At 62.8% G+C, this 21,386-nt stretch overlaps 5 protein-coding genes across 5 annotated transcripts; all 5 read left to right on the top strand.

The window, feature by feature from the left end:
- The first annotated feature begins 592 nt into the window (after positions 1-592).
- On the top strand, positions 593-2,194 carry LOC138072439 (ubiquitin carboxyl-terminal hydrolase 17-like protein 6). The gene has a single exon (XM_068963514.1). It carries the CDS (start codon positions 593-595, stop codon positions 2,192-2,194), a length of 1,602 nt encoding a protein of 533 aa, XP_068819615.1.
- A 3,029-nt stretch (positions 2,195-5,223) lies between these two features.
- On the top strand, positions 5,224-6,825 carry LOC138072438 (ubiquitin carboxyl-terminal hydrolase 17-like protein 6). The gene has a single exon (XM_068963513.1). It carries the CDS (start codon positions 5,224-5,226, stop codon positions 6,823-6,825), a length of 1,602 nt encoding a protein of 533 aa, XP_068819614.1.
- A 3,029-nt stretch (positions 6,826-9,854) lies between these two features.
- Positions 9,855-11,456, top strand: LOC138072437 (ubiquitin carboxyl-terminal hydrolase 17-like protein 6). Its single transcript, XM_068963512.1, has one exon. It carries the CDS (start codon positions 9,855-9,857, stop codon positions 11,454-11,456), a length of 1,602 nt encoding a protein of 533 aa, XP_068819613.1.
- A 3,029-nt stretch (positions 11,457-14,485) lies between these two features.
- LOC138072436 (ubiquitin carboxyl-terminal hydrolase 17-like protein 6) lies at positions 14,486-16,087 on the top strand. The gene has a single exon (XM_068963511.1). It carries the CDS (start codon positions 14,486-14,488, stop codon positions 16,085-16,087), a length of 1,602 nt encoding a protein of 533 aa, XP_068819612.1.
- A 3,030-nt stretch (positions 16,088-19,117) lies between these two features.
- On the top strand, positions 19,118-20,719 carry LOC138072435 (ubiquitin carboxyl-terminal hydrolase 17-like protein 6). The gene has a single exon (XM_068963510.1). The coding sequence runs from the start codon at positions 19,118-19,120 to the stop codon at positions 20,717-20,719; it is 1,602 nt and encodes a 533-aa protein (XP_068819611.1).
- The last annotated feature ends 667 nt before the right edge of the window (positions 20,720-21,386 follow it).

Below are 21,386 nucleotides of genomic sequence, written 5' to 3'. Positions count from 1 at the left end.
CAGCTTTTGGTGCCAGGACCCTGAACGCTAGGAGAGTGTCCAGTGAGAAAGCATAGAAATCGGAGTGGACCTCACTGGAGAGCAAAGTTGAGGCAAGGGTTTCTTGTTGTGTGGGGAGGGGTTGTCCTCTGGCAGGGATCTGGGGTGGGGAGACCCCTAAAGGGGGGAGGGTAGGTGGGCAGACATATGTTTGCACAAGTGTGTTAGGATGTGAATGGTGAGCCCACGGCATCCCTCTGCAGCGCGCATTTGTGTGCTGAACTTGGAAGGCCCGCAGTGAATCTCTAGCGGGCAAGGCTGGAAGGCCCAACGGCCCCGAGTCATTTGCATCCGGAACCCTTTGGTCCAGGGGGCCAGGTCGGAAGTGCGTGCGGGGCTTCGTCACGGGGAATTCCCCGAGAAAAGTGTCGGTGGTTGGATGGCGGGAGTGGGAGTGGGCAGGCCCTCGGCCGCCTCGGCGAATGAGGAGCTTGCACGTGCGGGGGTGGGGCTGTGGGAAAGCCCCCAAAGGACCGAGGGGGCGGGGCCAAGGCCCTTTTTGGAGACGACGGTGTGAGGGAAGGAGGCATCGGCGTGCAGCTGCAGGTAGGAGATGGAAACCCTCGTGGGCCTTGTTTGCAGAGCCCCGGGGGCTGCTTCTGAGCACGGGGGAGGTGCGTGTCCGGCTCCCTTCAACGTCTCAGCCGGAGGGCAAGGTTGTCGGGCCAGCGCCGCTGGTGCGGATGCCCTTCGGGGACCCTCTGTCCCCGAGGGGCCGTCGCCGGCAGTCGGGCGCCCCCAGCGGGGTGACTTGGCTCCTGGGTCAGTGGGGCTGGCGCCTGGCCAGAAAGTCGCCCTGAGTTGGAGGGGGCCGTGGGGGGCGGGCGCTGGGCTTCAGAATCTGGGGAACACCTGCTACGTGAATGCGGCGCTGCAGTGTCTGAGCCACACGCCGCCCCTGGCCAGCTGGCTGGTGTCCCGGCAGCACGCCACCCTCTGTGCGGCCGGCAGCCCCTGCACGCTCTGTGCCATGCGAGCGCACGTGACCCGAGCCCTCCTTCACGCGGGAGAGGTGATCCGGCCCCGCAAGGACCTGCTGGCGGGCTTCCACAGACACCAGCAGGAAGATGCCCACGAGTTTCTGATGTTCACTCTGAATGGCATGCAGCAAGGGTGCCTGAGTGCACCCCAGCCGTCGGGCCACGCCTCCGAGGACACCAGCGTCGTCCGTCAGATCTTCGGCGGGACGTGGAGGTCTCGGATCCAGTGTCTCCACTGCCTCGGTGTCTCGGACACGTTCGACCCTTATCTGGACGTCAGCCTGGATATCACGGTGGCTCAGAGTGTGGAGCAAGCTCTGAGAGAGCTGGTGAAGCCCGAGAAGCTGGAGGCGGAAAATGCCTATGACTGTGGCGTTTGTCTCCGGAAGGTGCCTGCCACCAAGAGGTTGACTTTGCACAGCACGTCCCAGGTCCTGGTGCTGGTGCTGAAGCGGTTCACACAGCTGAGCGGGGCCAAAAGGGCTCAGGAGGTGCGCTATCCCCAGTGCCTGGACGTGCAGCCCTACACGTCTGAGGGGAAGGCAGGGCCACTGGGCTACGTGCTCTATGCCGTGCTGGTGCACTCCGGGTGGAGCTGTGAGCGAGGACACTACTTTTGTTACGTCCGAGCGGGCAACGGCCAGTGGTATAAGATGGACGATGCCAAGGTGACCGCCTGTGACGAGACTGCTGCCCTGAGCCAGAGCGCCTACGTCCTGTTCTACGCCCGGGAGGGTGCGTGGGAAGGGGGCGCTGGGCGAGGGGCAGCGGCCCCCCACGGGGCTGACCCCACAGACCCCGGGCAGCCTGCAGGAGACGCCAGCGGCAGAGCTCCTGGGTCGCAGGAGTCCCCGGGGGACACAGAGGCCGAAGGGATGAGCTTAGAGCAGTGGAGACGCCTGCAAGAACACCACCGACCGAAGCCGGCCTTGGAGCTGCGCAAGATCCAGGCTGCCCTGCCTGCCGGCGCAGTCGTGATTCACCGGTCCAGACACGGAGATGGGAGAAACCGCCCGCCGCCCGCACAGGAGCACCACCGGCTCGACCGGCCCAGCACGGACAGCCCGCTTCCGGGGCCGACGGACGTCGGCCACGGCCCTCGCGCCAGCGGGAGGGCCAGAGCGACCAAGGGGAGGAACAAGAAGCCGCGGCCATCTCTGGGGCTGTGGCGGTAGGCCGGCTCTGACGCACGTGCGTGCAGACGCCCAGGCACACTCTGCGTGCGGCACGCCCTGGGCGACGCAGCAAGAGTGCCGACGAGGAGCGAGTTCCTCTCTGGCGGTGAGGACGATGCGGCCTCCTGGGCAAAGGCGGGGCCTGGAGTGAGCCCGGGGTCTCGGTGGTCCCTGGGAACGGGTTCGTTCCTGAGCGGCTCAGCCCTCGAGGGCTGGCTCTGCTGGGAAGTCGCCGGAGCGAATGGGGTGCGTGAGCGGGTCTGAGCACGGTGCGAGGGCCTGCCACTTCTGCGAGGGTGGGGGAGTCCTGTCTGGTTGGGACTCTGGGTGTGGCTTTGCCTTTCTTCCCCCGTCTCCAGTCCCTGGCCGCACCGCCGGCCTCTGGTGAGTGACGCGGCCTGGAGACGCCTCACAGAACGCTCACAGCCGGCCGAGCAAGGAGACGATCTCCGGAGCCCTTCGGCGGGGAGGTGCAGGGAAGAGCGGGTGCAGGTCCACGCACCGTGTGCTTCCGGCCGGCCAGGCTCTCGAAAATGCCCCAAACGTCGAGCAGCGTCCGGGGGGAAGAAGGGCCAGCAGTCTTTATGGGTGGCTGCCCTCGGGAGGCCTCGTGCTACTAGGCAGAGTGTCCGGCAGGAATGAGGCGGGGATCCGTGCGTCCCCGGCAGGACGCTGGTCCGCACAGTTCCCTGGGGCTCCATTTCCGGTGCAAGGAGCATGCTGGAGAAGCGCCGAGTGCCAAACAGGAGAAGCGATCCACGATGCCATGAGCACCACCACCGGCACCGCCAGCACCGACACGAAGGCCGAGGGGAGAAAGGCGAGCCAGCTAGTCCCAAAGAAACCTCTCCACCAGCAGTGCACCGGGGCCTAGGTGGAGATCCGTCGCGCAGCGTTCATTTCTGAAAGCAAAGGTCCTCCCCGCCCTGAGGAAAGACCCGAGCCTACCCTAGGTTGGGATAGCAAGACAACTGGACTTCCGACTCAGCCCGGCCTGCCTGGCAGTCCGTTGTCTCTTCCAGCTGGGCCCCGGACAAACGCCGCTGGACGCGAGGAGATGCGGCCGGCCTCCAAAGTGCCCGGGGCGGTGGGGAAACTGTCCTCCCCTGGCTGCTTTCTCGACTGCCTCGTGATTCCCGTGACCCGGTGGTGGAGGGGCGCCTGAGGACCCTTATCGATCACCTCTCGCGTTTCATTTCTGTTTCTTGGCTGCCGGCTGCGAACCCCAAACCCTCCAGCAAAGGGCAGACCGGGAATGTGCGGTTTAACATCTCAGACCTCGAGGGACAACTCTGGCTGCTGACTGCGCCAGTCGGCCTGGCAAGGAACAGAGAACGTTCCGATGGCTCGTTCCCCCCGCATGGTTCCCTACAGCACACCATGCCCTCCACACGTGGAGAGGAAAAAGAATGATGAGCAGTATCTTCCCCCAAGAACACGAACAAGCGTGCCCCGCGCGAGGACGTGGAGCCACCCACAGCCCTCCCTCATCATCACCACCCGTCTTCCTCCGCCCCATCGTCTCCAACGGCCTTGCTGCTTGCCCCACCCGCCCCCCTCCGGAGAAGAGGGAGAAGGAGAAGGAGGAGAAGGAGAAGAACGGCGACGGGAGCGGCGTGGCAGAGCGAGTGGGAAGGTGGCCTCACGCTGGGGGAAATCCGTGCAAAAGCGAGAAAGATACTGGCTGATCTCGCTTCTCTGTGCCATGGGAAGGAGGCAAGAGGACAGCAAGGGTGTGAGCCCCTGGGCGACAAAGCACAAAGCGGTAGGGTCCTGGGATGGGATGGGGAAGCGGGAGGTGGGAGGGGTGCAACAGGCTAAGGAAGAAAGCGGGGTCAGGGCCATTCTTTCCTAGTAAGGATCGACGGGATCAACGCTTCAGCTACGTATGGGAAACACGCGGACCGTGAAATCCCCATCGTCCCGGAAGGCAAGCATAATGTCCAGGACGGGAGAGCAAACAGACACACCCGTCCCACACCGAGAAGGAAAGCGACAGTCATCCTCCTCCAGGAGGGAAACCTTTTTTATACCTTGACTTATAGTGCGTTTTAAGCCCTGGAATTGGAAAGACGACTGTATGAGTCAATTATTGTATATAAAATAGAGAAAGAGAATAAAAGCAACAAAAAAAATAACAAAATGAACACAAAATTAGTAAAAAAAATAAAAAAATAAAAAAAAGGAAACAAACAAACAAACAAAAAAAAAAAACAGAAAACCCCCCCAAAAAAACAAAGAAAGCAACGACAACAACAACAACAACTATCAAAACAAATGGAAGAAGGAAAAGGAAGGGCGAAAGGCAATGGAGACATAAAAGGAGCTGAAGCAATGAATCCAAAGTTGCAGCAAGACTATGCCTTTCGGAATGAGCTCGCTTTGGGGCTTGGCCAACGGCCCTGAAGGGAGAAAAGCACGTGTGCCCCTCTCCCGGCAGCTTTTGGTGCCAGGACCCTGAACGCTAGGAGAGTGTCCAGTGAGAAAGCATAGAAATCGGAGTGGACCTCACTGGAGAGCAAAGTTGAGGCAAGGGTTTCTTGTTGTGTGGGGAGGGGTTGTCCTCTGGCAGGGATCTGGGGTGGGGAGACCCCTAAAGGGGGGAGGGTAGGTGGGCAGACATATGTTTGCACAAGTGTGTTAGGATGTGAATGGTGAGCCCACGGCATCCCTCTGCAGCGCGCATTTGTGTGCTGAACTTGGAAGGCCCGCAGTGAATCTCTAGCGGGCAAGGCTGGAAGGCCCAACGGCCCCGAGTCATTTGCATCCGGAACCCTTTGGTCCAGGGGGCCAGGTCGGAAGTGCGTGCGGGGCTTCGTCACGGGGAATTCCCCGAGAAAAGTGTCGGTGGTTGGATGGCGGGAGTGGGAGTGGGCAGGCCCTCGGCCGCCTCGGCGAATGAGGAGCTTGCACGTGCGGGGGTGGGGCTGTGGGAAAGCCCCCAAAGGACCGAGGGGGCGGGGCCAAGGCCCTTTTTGGAGACGACGGTGTGAGGGAAGGAGGCATCGGCGTGCAGCTGCAGGTAGGAGATGGAAACCCTCGTGGGCCTTGTTTGCAGAGCCCCGGGGGCTGCTTCTGAGCACGGGGGAGGTGCGTGTCCGGCTCCCTTCAACGTCTCAGCCGGAGGGCAAGGTTGTCGGGCCAGCGCCGCTGGTGCGGATGCCCTTCGGGGACCCTCTGTCCCCGAGGGGCCGTCGCCGGCAGTCGGGCGCCCCCAGCGGGGTGACTTGGCTCCTGGGTCAGTGGGGCTGGCGCCTGGCCAGAAAGTCGCCCTGAGTTGGAGGGGGCCGTGGGGGGCGGGCGCTGGGCTTCAGAATCTGGGGAACACCTGCTACGTGAATGCGGCGCTGCAGTGTCTGAGCCACACGCTGCCCCTGGCCAGCTGGCTGGTGTCCCGGCAGCACGCCACCCTCTGTGCGGCCGGCAGCCCCTGCACGCTCTGTGCCATGCGAGCGCACGTGACCCGAGCCCTCCTTCACGCGGGAGAGGTGATCCGGCCCCGCAAGGACCTGCTGGCGGGCTTCCACAGACACCAGCAGGAAGATGCCCACGAGTTTCTGATGTTCACTCTGAATGGCATGCAGCAAGGGTGCCTGAGTGCACCCCAGCCGTCGGGCCACGCCTCCGAGGACACCAGCGTCGTCCGTCAGATCTTCGGCGGGACGTGGAGGTCTCGGATCCAGTGTCTCCACTGCCTCGGTGTCTCGGACACGTTCGACCCTTATCTGGACGTCAGCCTGGATATCACGGTGGCTCAGAGTGTGGAGCAAGCTCTGAGAGAGCTGGTGAAGCCCGAGAAGCTGGAGGCGGAAAATGCCTATGACTGTGGCGTTTGTCTCCGGAAGGTGCCTGCCACCAAGAGGTTGACTTTGCACAGCACGTCCCAGGTCCTGGTGCTGGTGCTGAAGCGGTTCACACAGCTGAGCGGGGCCAAAAGGGCTCAGGAGGTGCGCTATCCCCAGTGCCTGGACGTGCAGCCCTACACGTCTGAGGGGAAGGCAGGGCCACTGGGCTACGTGCTCTATGCCGTGCTGGTGCACTCCGGGTGGAGCTGTGAGCGAGGACACTACTTTTGTTACGTCCGAGCGGGCAACGGCCAGTGGTATAAGATGGACGATGCCAAGGTGACCGCCTGTGACGAGACTGCTGCCCTGAGCCAGAGCGCCTACGTCCTGTTCTACGCCCGGGAGGGTGCGTGGGAAGGGGGCGCTGGGCGAGGGGCAGCGGCCCCCCTCGGGGCTGACCCCACAGACCCCGGGCAGCCTGCAGGAGACGCCAGCGGCAGAGCTCCTGGGTCGCAGGAGTCCCCGGGGGACACAGAGGCCGAAGGGATGAGCTTAGAGCAGTGGAGACGCCTGCAAGAACACCACCGACCGAAGCCGGCCTTGGAGCTGCGCAAGATCCAGGCTGCCCTGCCTGCCGGCGCAGTCGTGATTCACCGGTCCAGACACGGAGATGGGAGAAACCGCCCGCCGCCCGCACAGGAGCACCACCGGCTCGACCGGCCCAGCACGGACAGCCCGCTTCCGGGGCCGACGGACGTCGGCCACGGCCCTCGCGCCAGCGGGAGGGCCAGAGCGACCAAGGGGAGGAACAAGAAGCCGCGGCCATCTCTGGGGCTGTGGCGGTAGGCCGGCTCTGACGCACGTGCGTGCAGACGCCCAGGCACACTCTGCGTGCGGCACGCCCTGGGCGACGCAGCAAGAGTGCCGACGAGGAGCGAGTTCCTCTCTGGCGGTGAGGACGATGCGGCCTCCTGGGCAAAGGCGGGGCCTGGAGTGAGCCCGGGGTCTCGGTGGTCCCTGGGAACGGGTTCGTTCCTGAGCGGCTCAGCCCTCGAGGGCTGGCTCTGCTGGGAAGTCGCCGGAGCGAATGGGGTGCGTGAGCGGGTCTGAGCACGGTGCGAGGGCCTGCCACTTCTGCGAGGGTGGGGGAGTCCTGTCTGGTTGGGACTCTGGGTGTGGCTTTGCCTTTCTTCCCCCGTCTCCAGTCCCTGGCCGCACCGCCGGCCTCTGGTGAGTGACGCGGCCTGGAGACGCCTCACAGAACGCTCACAGCCGGCCGAGCAAGGAGACGATCTCCGGAGCCCTTCGGCGGGGAGGTGCAGGGAAGAGCGGGTGCAGGTCCACGCACCGTGTGCTTCCGGCCGGCCAGGCTCTCGAAAATGCCCCAAACGTCGAGCAGCGTCCGGGGGGAAGAAGGGCCAGCAGTCTTTATGGGTGGCTGCCCTCGGGAGGCCTCGTGCTACTAGGCAGAGTGTCCGGCAGGAATGAGGCGGGGATCCGTGCGTCCCCGGCAGGACGCTGGTCCGCACAGTTCCCTGGGGCTCCATTTCCGGTGCAAGGAGCATGCTGGAGAAGCGCCGAGTGCCAAACAGGAGAAGCGATCCACGATGCCATGAGCACCACCACCGGCACCGCCAGCACCGACACGAAGGCCGAGGGGAGAAAGGCGAGCCAGCTAGTCCCAAAGAAACCTCTCCACCAGCAGTGCACCGGGGCCTAGGTGGAGATCCGTCGCGCAGCGTTCATTTCTGAAAGCAAAGGTCCTCCCCGCCCTGAGGAAAGACCCGAGCCTACCCTAGGTTGGGATAGCAAGACAACTGGACTTCCGACTCAGCCCGGCCTGCCTGGCAGTCCGTTGTCTCTTCCAGCTGGGCCCCGGACAAACGCCGCTGGACGCGAGGAGATGCGGCCGGCCTCCAAAGTGCCCGGGGCGGTGGGGAAACTGTCCTCCCCTGGCTGCTTTCTCGACTGCCTCGTGATTCCCGTGACCCGGTGGTGGAGGGGCGCCTGAGGACCCTTATCGATCACCTCTCGCGTTTCATTTCTGTTTCTTGGCTGCCGGCTGCGAACCCCAAACCCTCCAGCAAAGGGCAGACCGGGAATGTGCGGTTTAACATCTCAGACCTCGAGGGACAACTCTGGCTGCTGACTGCGCCAGTCGGCCTGGCAAGGAACAGAGAACGTTCCGATGGCTCGTTCCCCCCGCATGGTTCCCTACAGCACACCATGCCCTCCACACGTGGAGAGGAAAAAGAATGATGAGCAGTATCTTCCCCCAAGAACACGAACAAGCGTGCCCCGCGCGAGGACGTGGAGCCACCCACAGCCCTCCCTCATCATCACCACCCGTCTTCCTCCGCCCCATCGTCTCCAACGGCCTTGCTGCTTGCCCCACCCGCCCCCCTCCGGAGAAGAGGGAGAAGGAGAAGGAGGAGAAGGAGAAGAACGGCGACGGGAGCGGCGTGGCAGAGCGAGTGGGAAGGTGGCCTCACGCTGGGGGAAATCCGTGCAAAAGCGAGAAAGATACTGGCTGATCTCGCTTCTCTGTGCCATGGGAAGGAGGCAAGAGGACAGCAAGGGTGTGAGCCCCTGGGCGACAAAGCACAAAGCGGTAGGGTCCTGGGATGGGATGGGGAAGCGGGAGGTGGGAGGGGTGCAACAGGCTAAGGAAGAAAGCGGGGTCAGGGCCATTCTTTCCTAGTAAGGATCGACGGGATCAACGCTTCAGCTACGTATGGGAAACACGCGGACCGTGAAACCCCCATCGTCCCGGAAGGCAAGCATAATGTCCAGGACGGGAGAGCAAACAGACACACCCGTCCCACACCGAGAAGGAAAGCGACAGTCATCCTCCTCCAGGAGGGAAACCTTTTTTATACCTTGACTTATAGTGCGTTTTAAGCCCTGGAATTGGAAAGACGACTGTATGAGTCAATTATTGTATATAAAATAGAGAAAGAGAATAAAAGCAACAAAAAAAATAACAAAATGAACACAAAATTAGTAAAAAAAATAAAAAAATAAAAAAAAGGAAACAAACAAACAAACAAAAAAAAAAAACAGAAAACCCCCCCAAAAAAACAAAGAAAGCAACGACAACAACAACAACAACTATCAAAACAAATGGAAGAAGGAAAAGGAAGGGCGAAAGGCAATGGAGACATAAAAGGAGCTGAAGCAATGAATCCAAAGTTGCAGCAAGACTATGCCTTTCGGAATGAGCTCGCTTTGGGGCTTGGCCAACGGCCCTGAAGGGAGAAAAGCACGTGTGCCCCTCTCCCGGCAGCTTTTGGTGCCAGGACCCTGAACGCTAGGAGAGTGTCCAGTGAGAAAGCATAGAAATCGGAGTGGACCTCACTGGAGAGCAAAGTTGAGGCAAGGGTTTCTTGTTGTGTGGGGAGGGGTTGTCCTCTGGCAGGGATCTGGGGTGGGGAGACCCCTAAAGGGGGGAGGGTAGGTGGGCAGACATATGTTTGCACAAGTGTGTTAGGATGTGAATGGTGAGCCCACGGCATCCCTCTGCAGCGCGCATTTGTGTGCTGAACTTGGAAGGCCCGCAGTGAATCTCTAGCGGGCAAGGCTGGAAGGCCCAACGGCCCCGAGTCATTTGCATCCGGAACCCTTTGGTCCAGGGGGCCAGGTCGGAAGTGCGTGCGGGGCTTCGTCACGGGGAATTCCCCGAGAAAAGTGTCGGTGGTTGGATGGCGGGAGTGGGAGTGGGCAGGCCCTCGGCCGCCTCGGCGAATGAGGAGCTTGCACGTGCGGGGGTGGGGCTGTGGGAAAGCCCCCAAAGGACCGAGGGGGCGGGGCCAAGGCCCTTTTTGGAGACGACGGTGTGAGGGAAGGAGGCATCGGCGTGCAGCTGCAGGTAGGAGATGGAAACCCTCGTGGGCCTTGTTTGCAGAGCCCCGGGGGCTGCTTCTGAGCACGGGGGAGGTGCGTGTCCGGCTCCCTTCAACGTCTCAGCCGGAGGGCAAGGTTGTCGGGCCAGCGCCGCTGGTGCGGATGCCCTTCGGGGACCCTCTGTCCCCGAGGGGCCGTCGCCGGCAGTCGGGCGCCCCCAGCGGGGTGACTTGGCTCCTGGGTCAGTGGGGCTGGCGCCTGGCCAGAAAGTCGCCCTGAGTTGGAGGGGGCCGTGGGGGGCGGGCGCTGGGCTTCAGAATCTGGGGAACACCTGCTACGTGAATGCGGCGCTGCAGTGTCTGAGCCACACGCCGCCCCTGGCCAGCTGGCTGGTGTCCCGGCAGCACGCCACCCTCTGTGCGGCCGGCAGCCCCTGCACGCTCTGTGCCATGCGAGCTCACGTGACCCGAGCCCTCCTTCACGCGGGAGAGGTGATCCGGCCCCGCAAGGACCTGCTGGCGGGCTTCCACAGACACCAGCAGGAAGATGCCCACGAGTTTCTGATGTTCACTCTGAATGGCATGCAGCAAGGGTGCCTGAGTGCACCCCAGCCGTCGGGCCACGCCTCCGAGGACACCAGCGTCGTCCGTCAGATCTTCGGCGGGACGTGGAGGTCTCGGATCCAGTGTCTCCACTGCCTCGGTGTCTCGGACACGTTCGACCCTTATCTGGACGTCAGCCTGGATATCACGGTGGCTCAGAGTGTGGAGCAAGCTCTGAGAGAGCTGGTGAAGCCCGAGAAGCTGGAGGCGGAAAATGCCTATGACTGTGGCGTTTGTCTCCGGAAGGTGCCTGCCACCAAGAGGTTGACTTTGCACAGCACGTCCCAGGTCCTGGTGCTGGTGCTGAAGCGGTTCACACAGCTGAGCGGGGCCAAAAGGGCTCAGGAGGTGCGCTATCCCCAGTGCCTGGACGTGCAGCCCTACACGTCTGAGGGGAAGGCAGGGCCACTGGGCTACGTGCTCTATGCCGTGCTGGTGCACTCCGGGTGGAGCTGTGAGCGAGGACACTACTTTTGTTACGTCCGAGCGGGCAACGGCCAGTGGTATAAGATGGACGATGCCAAGGTGACCGCCTGTGACGAGACTGCTGCCCTGAGCCAGAGCGCCTACGTCCTGTTCTACGCCCGGGAGGGTGCGTGGGAAGGGGGCGCTGGGCGAGGGGCAGCGGCCCCCCTCGGGGCTGACCCCACAGACCCCGGGCAGCCTGCAGGAGACGCCAGCGGCAGAGCTCCTGGGTCGCAGGAGTCCCCGGGGGACACAGAGGCCGAAGGGATGAGCTTAGAGCAGTGGAGACGCCTGCAAGAACACCACCGACCGAAGCCGGCCTTGGAGCTGCGCAAGATCCAGGCTGCCCTGCCTGCCGGCGCAGTCGTGATTCACCGGTCCAGACACGGAGATGGGAGAAACCGCCCGCCGCCCGCACAGGAGCACCACCGGCTCGACCGGCCCAGCACGGACAGCCCGCTTCCGGGGCCGACGGACGTCGGCCACGGCCCTCGCGCCAGCGGGAGGGCCAGAGCGACCAAGGGGAGGAACAAGAAGCCGCGGCCATCTCTGGGGCTGTGGCGGTAGGCCGGCTCTGACGCACGTGCGTGCAGACGCCCAGGCACACTCTGCGTGCGGCACGCCCTGGGCGACGCAGCAAGAGTGCCGACGAGGAGCGAGTTCCTCTCTGGCGGTGAGGACGATGCGGCCTCCTGGGCAAAGGCGGGGCCTGGAGTGAGCCCGGGGTCTCGGTGGTCCCTGGGAACGGGTTCGTTCCTGAGCGGCTCAGCCCTCGAGGGCTGGCTCTGCTGGGAAGTCGCCGGAGCGAATGGGGTGCGTGAGCGGGTCTGAGCACGGTGCGAGGGCCTGCCACTTCTGCGAGGGTGGGGGAGTCCTGTCTGGTTGGGACTCTGGGTGTGGCTTTGCCTTTCTTCCCCCGTCTCCAGTCCCTGGCCGCACCGCCGGCCTCTGGTGAGTGACGCGGCCTGGAGACGCCTCACAGAACGCTCACAGCCGGCCGAGCAAGGAGACGATCTCCGGAGCCCTTCGGCGGGGAGGTGCAGGGAAGAGCGGGTGCAGGTCCACGCACCGTGTGCTTCCGGCCGGCCAGGCTCTCGAAAATGCCCCAAACGTCGAGCAGCGTCCGGGGGGAAGAAGGGCCAGCAGTCTTTATGGGTGGCTGCCCTCGGGAGGCCTCGTGCTACTAGGCAGAGTGTCCGGCAGGAATGAGGCGGGGATCCGTGCGTCCCCGGCAGGACGCTGGTCCGCACAGTTCCCTGGGGCTCCATTTCCGGTGCAAGGAGCATGCTGGAGAAGCGCCGAGTGCCAAACAGGAGAAGCGATCCACGATGCCATGAGCACCACCACCGGCACCGCCAGCACCGACACGAAGGCCGAGGGGAGAAAGGCGAGCCAGCTAGTCCCAAAGAAACCTCTCCACCAGCAGTGCACCGGGGCCTAGGTGGAGATCCGTCGCGCAGCGTTCATTTCTGAAAGCAAAGGTCCTCCCCGCCCTGAGGAAAGACCCGAGCCTACCCTAGGTTGGGATAGCAAGACAACTGGACTTCCGACTCAGCCCGGCCTGCCTGGCAGTCCGTTGTCTCTTCCAGCTGGGCCCCGGACAAACGCCGCTGGACGCGAGGAGATGCGGCCGGCCTCCAAAGTGCCCGGGGCGGTGGGGAAACTGTCCTCCCCTGGCTGCTTTCTCGACTGCCTCGTGATTCCCGTGACCCGGTGGTGGAGGGGCGCCTGAGGACCCTTATCGATCACCTCTCGCGTTTCATTTCTGTTTCTTGGCTGCCGGCTGCGAACCCCAAACCCTCCAGCAAAGGGCAGACCGGGAATGTGCGGTTTAACATCTCAGACCTCGAGGGACAACTCTGGCTGCTGACTGCGCCAGTCGGCCTGGCAAGGAACAGAGAACGTTCCGATGGCTCGTTCCCCCCGCATGGTTCCCTACAGCACACCATGCCCTCCACACGTGGAGAGGAAAAAGAATGATGAGCAGTATCTTCCCCCAAGAACACGAACAAGCGTGCCCCGCGCGAGGACGTGGAGCCACCCACAGCCCTCCCTCATCATCACCACCCGTCTTCCTCCGCCCCATCGTCTCCAACGGCCTTGCTGCTTGCCCCACCCGCCCCCCTCCGGAGAAGAGGGAGAAGGAGAAGGAGGAGAAGGAGAAGAACGGCGACGGGAGCGGCGTGGCAGAGCGAGTGGGAAGGTGGCCTCACGCTGGGGGAAATCCGTGCAAAAGCGAGAAAGATACTGGCTGATCTCGCTTCTCTGTGCCATGGGAAGGAGGCAAGAGGACAGCAAGGGTGTGAGCCCCTGGGCGACAAAGCACAAAGCGGTAGGGTCCTGGGATGGGATGGGGAAGCGGGAGGTGGGAGGGGTGCAACAGGCTAAGGAAGAAAGCGGGGTCAGGGCCATTCTTTCCTAGTAAGGATCGACGGGATCAACGCTTCAGCTACGTATGGGAAACACGCGGACCGTGAAACCCCCATCGTCCCGGAAGGCAAGCATAATGTCCAGGACGGGAGAGCAAACAGACACACCCGTCCCACACCGAGAAGGAAAGCGACAGTCATCCTCCTCCAGGAGGGAAACCTTTTTTATACCTTGACTTATAGTGCGTTTTAAGCCCTGGAATTGGAAAGACGACTGTATGAGTCAATTATTGTATATAAAATAGAGAAAGAGAATAAAAGCAACAAAAAAAATAACAAAATGAACACAAAATTAGTAAAAAAAATAAAAAAATAAAAAAAAGGAAACAAACAAACAAACAAAAAAAAAAAACAGAAAACCCCCCCAAAAAAACAAAGAAAGCAACGACAACAACAACAACAACTATCAAAACAAATGGAAGAAGGAAAAGGAAGGGCGAAAGGCAATGGAGACATAAAAGGAGCTGAAGCAATGAATCCAAAGTTGCAGCAAGACTATGCCTTTCGGAATGAGCTCGCTTTGGGGCTTGGCCAACGGCCCTGAAGGGAGAAAAGCACGTGTGCCCCTCTCCCGGCAGCTTTTGGTGCCAGGACCCTGAACGCTAGGAGAGTGTCCAGTGAGAAAGCATAGAAATCGGAGTGGACCTCACTGGAGAGCAAAGTTGAGGCAAGGGTTTCTTGTTGTGTGGGGAGGGGTTGTCCTCTGGCAGGGATCTGGGGTGGGGAGACCCCTAAAGGGGGGAGGGTAGGTGGGCAGACATATGTTTGCACAAGTGTGTTAGGATGTGAATGGTGAGCCCACGGCATCCCTCTGCAGCGCGCATTTGTGTGCTGAACTTGGAAGGCCCGCAGTGAATCTCTAGCGGGCAAGGCTGGAAGGCCCAACGGCCCCGAGTCATTTGCATCCGGAACCCTTTGGTCCAGGGGGCCAGGTCGGAAGTGCGTGCGGGGCTTCGTCACGGGGAATTCCCCGAGAAAAGTGTCGGTGGTTGGATGGCGGGAGTGGGAGTGGGCAGGCCCTCGGCCGCCTCGGCGAATGAGGAGCTTGCACGTGCGGGGGTGGGGCTGTGGGAAAGCCCCCAAAGGACCGAGGGGGCGGGGCCAAGGCCCTTTTTGGAGACGACGGTGTGAGGGAAGGAGGCATCGGCGTGCAGCTGCAGGTAGGAGATGGAAACCCTCGTGGGCCTTGTTTGCAGAGCCCCGGGGGCTGCTTCTGAGCACGGGGGAGGTGCGTGTCCGGCTCCCTTCAACGTCTCAGCCGGAGGGCAAGGTTGTCGGGCCAGCGCCGCTGGTGCGGATGCCCTTCGGGGACCCTCTGTCCCCGAGGGGCCGTCGCCGGCAGTCGGGCGCCCCCAGCGGGGTGACTTGGCTCCTGGGTCAGTGGGGCTGGCGCCTGGCCAGAAAGTCGCCCTGAGTTGGAGGGGGCCGTGGGGGGCGGGCGCTGGGCTTCAGAATCTGGGGAACACCTGCTACGTGAATGCGGCGCTGCAGTGTCTGAGCCACACGCCGCCCCTGGCCAGCTGGCTGGTGTCCCGGCAGCACGCCACCCTCTGTGCGGCCGGCAGCCCCTGCACGCTCTGTGCCATGCGAGCTCACGTGACCCGAGCCCTCCTTCACGCGGGAGAGGTGATCCGGCCCCGCAAGGACCTGCTGGCGGGCTTCCACAGACACCAGCAGGAAGATGCCCACGAGTTTCTGATGTTCACTCTGAATGGCATGCAGCAAGGGTGCCTGAGTGCACCCCAGCCGTCGGGCCACGCCTCCGAGGACACCAGCGTCGTCCGTCAGATCTTCGGCGGGACGTGGAGGTCTCGGATCCAGTGTCTCCACTGCCTCGGTGTCTCGGACACGTTCGACCCTTATCTGGACGTCAGCCTGGATATCACGGTGGCTCAGAGTGTGGAGCAAGCTCTGAGAGAGCTGGTGAAGCCCGAGAAGCTGGAGGCGGAAAATGCCTATGACTGTGGCGTTTGTCTCCGGAAGGTGCCTGCCACCAAGAGGTTGACTTTGCACAGCACGTCCCAGGTCCTGGTGCTGGTGCTGAAGCGGTTCACACAGCTGAGCGGGGCCAAAAGGGCTCAGGAGGTGCGCTATCCCCAGTGCCTGGACGTGCAGCCCTACACGTCTGAGGGGAAGGCAGGGCCACTGGGCTACGTGCTCTATGCCGTGCTGGTGCACTCCGGGTGGAGCTGTGAGCGAGGACACTACTTTTGTTACGTCCGAGCGGGCAACGGCCAGTGGTATAAGATGGACGATGCCAAGGTGACCGCCTGTGACGAGACTGCTGCCCTGAGCCAGAGCGCCTACGTCCTGTTCTACGCCCGGGAGGGTGCGTGGGAAGGGGGCGCTGGGCGAGGGGCAGCGGCCCCCCTCGGGGCTGACCCCACAGACCCCGGGCAGCCTGCAGGAGACGCCAGCGGCAGAGCTCCTGGGTCGCAGGAGTCCCCGGGGGACACAGAGGCCGAAGGGATGAGCTTAGAGCAGTGGAGACGCCTGCAAGAACACCACCGACCGAAGCCGGCCTTGGAGCTGCGCAAGATCCAGGCTGCCCTGCCTGCCGGCGCAGTCGTGATTCACCGGTCCAGACACGGAGATGGGAGAAACCGCCCGCCGCCCACACAGGAGCACCACCGGCTCGACCGGCCCAGCACGGACAGCCCGCTTCCGGGGCCGACGGACGTCGGCCACGGCCCTCGCGCCAGCGGGAGGGCCAGAGCGACCAAGGGGAGGAACAAGAAGCCGCGGCCATCTCTGGGGCTGTGGCGGTAGGCCGGCTCTGACGCACGTGCGTGCAGACGCCCAGGCACACTCTGCGTGCGGCACGCCCTGGGCGACGCAGCAAGAGTGCCGACGAGGAGCGAGTTCCTCTCTGGCGGTGAGGACGATGCGGCCTCCTGGGCAAAGGCGGGGCCTGGAGTGAGCCCGGGGTCTCGGTGGTCCCTGGGAACGGGTTCGTTCCTGAGCGGCTCAGCCCTCGAGGGCTGGCTCTGCTGGGAAGTCGCCGGAGCGAATGGGGTGCGTGAGCGGGTCTGAGCACGGTGCGAGGGCCTGCCACTTCTGCGAGGGTGGGGGAGTCCTGTCTGGTTGGGACTCTGGGTGTGGCTTTGCCTTTCTTCCCCCGTCTCCAGTCCCTGGCCGCACCGCCGGCCTCTGGTGAGTGACGCGGCCTGGAGACGCCTCACAGAACGCTCACAGCCGGCCGAGCAAGGAGACGATCTCCGGAGCCCTTCGGCGGGGAGGTGCAGGGAAGAGCGGGTGCAGGTCCACGCACCGTGTGCTTCCGGCCGGCCAGGCTCTCGAAAATGCCCCAAACGTCGAGCAGCATCCGGGGGGAAGAAGGGCCAGCAGTCTTTATGGGTGGCTGCCCTCGGGAGGCCTCGTGCTACTAGGCAGAGTGTCCGGCAGGAATGAGGCGGGGATCCGTGCGTCCCCGGCAGGACGCTGGTCCGCACAGTTCCCTGGGGCTCCATTTCCGGTGCAAGGAGCATGCTGGAGAAGCGCCGAGTGCCAAACAGGAGAAGCGATCCACGATGCCATGAGCACCACCACCGGCACCGCCAGCACCGACACGAAGGCCGAGGGGAGAAAGGCGAGCCAGCTAGTCCCAAAGAAACCTCTCCACCAGCAGTGCACCGGGGCCTAGGTGGAGATCCGTCGCGCAGCGTTCATTTCTGAAAGCAAAGGTCCTCCCCGCCCTGAGGAAAGACCCGAGCCTACCCTAGGTTGGGATAGCAAGACAACTGGACTTCCGACTCAGCCCGGCCTGCCTGGCAGTCCGTTGTCTCTTCCAGCTGGGCCCCGGACAAACGCCGCTGGACGCGAGGAGATGCGGCCGGCCTCCAAAGTGCCCGGGGCGGTGGGGAAACTGTCCTCCCCTGGCTGCTTTCTCGACTGCCTCGTGATTCCCGTGACCCGGTGGTGGAGGGGCGCCTGAGGACCCTTATCGATCACCTCTCGCGTTTCATTTCTGTTTCTTGGCTGCCGGCTGCGAACCCCAAACCCTCCAGCAAAGGGCAGACCGGGAATGTGCGGTTTAACATCTCAGACCTCGAGGGACAACTCTGGCTGCTGACTGCGCCAGTCGGCCTGGCAAGGAACAGAGAACGTTCCGATGGCTCGTTCCCCCCGCATGGTTCCCTACAGCACACCATGCCCTCCACACGTGGAGAGGAAAAAGAATGATGAGCAGTATCTTCCCCCAAGAACACGAACAAGCGTGCCCCGCGCGAGGACGTGGAGCCACCCACAGCCCTCCCTCATCATCACCACCCGTCTTCCTCCGCCCCATCGTCTCCAACGGCCTTGCTGCTTGCCCCACCCGCCCCCCTCCGGAGAAGAGGGAGAAGGAGAAGGAGGAGAAGGAGAAGAACGGCGACGGGAGCGGCGTGGCAGAGCGAGTGGGAAGGTGGCCTCACGCTGGGGGAAATCCGTGCAAAAGCGAGAAAGATACTGGCTGATCTCGCTTCTCTGTGCCATGGGAAGGAGGCAAGAGGACAGCAAGGGTGTGAGCCCCTGGGCGACAAAGCACAAAGCGGTAGGGTCCTGGGATGGGATGGGGAAGCGGGAGGTGGGAGGGGTGCAACAGGCTAAGGAAGAAAGCGGGGTCAGGGCCATTCTTTCCTAGTAAGGATCGACGGGATCAACGCTTCAGCTACGTATGGGAAACACGCGGACCGTGAAACCCCCATCGTCCCGGAAGGCAAGCATAATGTCCAGGACGGGAGAGCAAACAGACACACCCGTCCCACACCGAGAAGGAAAGCGACAGTCATCCTCCTCCAGGAGGGAAACCTTTTTTATACCTTGACTTATAGTGCGTTTTAAGCCCTGGAATTGGAAAGACGACTGTATGAGTCAATTATTGTATATAAAATAGAGAAAGAGAATAAAAGCAACAAAAAAAATAACAAAATGAACACAAAATTAGTAAAAAAAAATAAAAAAATTAAAAAAAGGAAACAAACAAACAAACAAAAAAAAAAAACAGAAAACCCCCCCAAAAAAACAAAGAAAGCAACGACAACAACAACAACAACTATCAAAACAAATGGAAGAAGGAAAAGGAAGGGCGAAAGGCAATGGAGACATAAAAGGAGCTGAAGCAATGAATCCAAAGTTGCAGCAAGACTATGCCTTTCGGAATGAGCTCGCTTTGGGGCTTGGCCAACGGCCCTGAAGGGAGAAAAGCACGTGTGCCCCTCTCCCGGCAGCTTTTGGTGCCAGGACCCTGAACGCTAGGAGAGTGTCCAGTGAGAAAGCATAGAAATCGGAGTGGACCTCACTGGAGAGCAAAGTTGAGGCAAGGGTTTCTTGTTGTGTGGGGAGGGGTTGTCCTCTGGCAGGGATCTGGGGTGGGGAGACCCCTAAAGGGGGGAGGGTAGGTGGGCAGACATATGTTTGCACAAGTGTGTTAGGATGTGAATGGTGAGCCCACGGCATCCCTCTGCAGCGCGCATTTGTGTGCTGAACTTGGAAGGCCCGCAGTGAATCTCTAGCGGGCAAGGCTGGAAGGCCCAACGGCCCCGAGTCATTTGCATCCGGAACCCTTTGGTCCAGGGGGCCAGGTCGGAAGTGCGTGCGGGGCTTCGTCACGGGGAATTCCCCGAGAAAAGTGTCGGTGGTTGGATGGCGGGAGTGGGAGTGGGCAGGCCCTCGGCCGCCTCGGCGAATGAGGAGCTTGCACGTGCGGGGGTGGGGCTGTGGGAAAGCCCCCAAAGGACCGAGGGGGCGGGGCCAAGGCCCTTTTTGGAGACGACGGTGTGAGGGAAGGAGGCATCGGCGTGCAGCTGCAGGTAGGAGATGGAAACCCTCGTGGGCCTTGTTTGCAGAGCCCCGGGGGCTGCTTCTGAGCACGGGGGAGGTGCGTGTCCGGCTCCCTTCAACGTCTCAGCCGGAGGGCAAGGTTGTCGGGCCAGCGCCGCTGGTGCGGATGCCCTTCGGGGACCCTCTGTCCCCGAGGGGCCGTCGCCGGCAGTCGGGCGCCCCCAGCGGGGTGACTTGGCTCCTGGGTCAGTGGGGCTGGCGCCTGGCCAGAAAGTCGCCCTGAGTTGGAGGGGGCCGTGGGGGGCGGGCGCTGGGCTTCAGAATCTGGGGAACACCTGCTACGTGAATGCGGCGCTGCAGTGTCTGAGCCACACGCCGCCCCTGGCCAGCTGGCTGGTGTCCCGGCAGCACGCCACCCTCTGTGCGGCCGGCAGCCCCTGCACGCTCTGTGCCATGCGAGCTCACGTGACCCGAGCCCTCCTTCACGCGGGAGAGGTGATCCGGCCCCGCAAGGACCTGCTGGCGGGCTTCCACAGACACCAGCAGGAAGATGCCCACGAGTTTCTGATGTTCACTCTGAATGGCATGCAGCAAGGGTGCCTGAGTGCACCCCAGCCGTCGGGCCACGCCTCCGAGGACACCAGCGTCGTCCGTCAGATCTTCGGCGGGACGTGGAGGTCTCGGATCCAGTGTCTCCACTGCCTCGGTGTCTCGGACACGTTCGACCCTTATCTGGACGTCAGCCTGGATATCACGGTGGCTCAGAGTGTGGAGCAAGCTCTGAGAGAGCTGGTGAAGCCCGAGAAGCTGGAGGCGGAAAATGCCTATGACTGTGGCGTTTGTCTCCGGAAGGTGCCTGCCACCAAGAGGTTGACTTTGCACAGCACGTCCCAGGTCCTGGTGCTGGTGCTGAAGCGGTTCACACAGCTGAGCGGGGCCAAAAGGGCTCAGGAGGTGCGCTATCCCCAGTGCCTGGACGTGCAGCCCTACACGTCTGAGGGGAAGGCAGGGCCACTGGGCTACGTGCTCTATGCCGTGCTGGTGCACTCCGGGTGGAGCTGTGAGCGAGGACACTACTTTTGTTACGTCCGAGCGGGCAACGGCCAGTGGTATAAGATGGACGATGCCAAGGTGACCGCCTGTGACGAGACTGCTGCCCTGAGCCAGAGCGCCTACGTCCTGTTCTACGCCCGGGAGGGTGCGTGGGAAGGGGGCGCTGGGCGAGGGGCAGCGGCCCCCCTCGGGGCTGACCCCACAGACCCCGGGCAGCCTGCAGGAGACGCCAGCGGCAGAGCTCCTGGGTCGCAGGAGTCCCCGGGGGACACAGAGGCCGAAGGGATGAGCTTAGAGCAGTGGAGACGCCTGCAAGAACACCACCGACCGAAGCCGGCCTTGGAGCTGCGCAAGATCCAGGCTGCCCTGCCTGCCGGCGCAGTCGTGATTCACCGGTCCAGACACGGAGATGGGAGAAACCGCCCGCCGCCCGCACAGGAGCACCACCGGCTCGACCGGCCCAGCACGGACAGCCCGCTTCCGGGGCCGACGGACGTCGGCCACGGCCCTCGCGCCAGCGGGAGGGCCAGAGCGACCAAGGGGAGGAACAAGAAGCCGCGGCCATCTCTGGGGCTGTGGCGGTAGGCCGGCTCTGACGCACGTGCGTGCAGACGCCCAGGCACACTCTGCGTGCGGCACGCCCTGGGCGACGCAGCAAGAGTGCCGACGAGGAGCGAGTTCCTCTCTGGCGGTGAGGACGATGCGGCCTCCTGGGCAAAGGCGGGGCCTGGAGTGAGCCCGGGGTCTCGGTGGTCCCTGGGAACGGGTTCGTTCCTGAGCGGCTCAGCCCTCGAGGGCTGGCTCTGCTGGGAAGTCGCCGGAGCGAATGGGGTGCGTGAGCGGGTCTGAGCACGGTGCGAGGGCCTGCCACTTCTGCGAGGGTGGGGGAGTCCTGTCTGGTTGGGACTCTGGGTGTGGCTTTGCCTTTCTTCCCCCGTCTCCAGTCCCTGGCCGCACCGCCGGCCTCTGGTGAGTGACGCGGCCTGGAGACGCCTCACAGAACGCTCACAGCCGGCCGAGCAAGGAGACGATCTCCGGAGCCCTTCGGCGGGGAGGTGCAGGGAAGAGCGGGTGCAGGTCCACGCACCGTGTGCTTCCGGCCGGCCAGGCTCTCGAAAATGCCCCAAACGTCGAGCAGCGTCCGGGGGGAAGAAGGGCCAGCAGTCTTTATGGGTGGCTGCCCTCGGGAGGCCTCGTGCTACTAGGCAGAGTGTCCGGCAGGAATGAGGCGGGGATCCGTGCGTCCCCGGCA

Source organism: Capricornis sumatraensis, unplaced genomic scaffold (genome assembly GCF_032405125.1).
Source record: "Capricornis sumatraensis isolate serow.1 unplaced genomic scaffold, serow.2 scaffold39, whole genome shotgun sequence".
Taxonomy (NCBI): Eukaryota; Metazoa; Chordata; class Mammalia; order Artiodactyla; family Bovidae; genus Capricornis; species Capricornis sumatraensis.
Note: the sequence above shows the minus strand (reverse complement) of the source record. Positions and strands in the feature narration are given on the sequence as shown.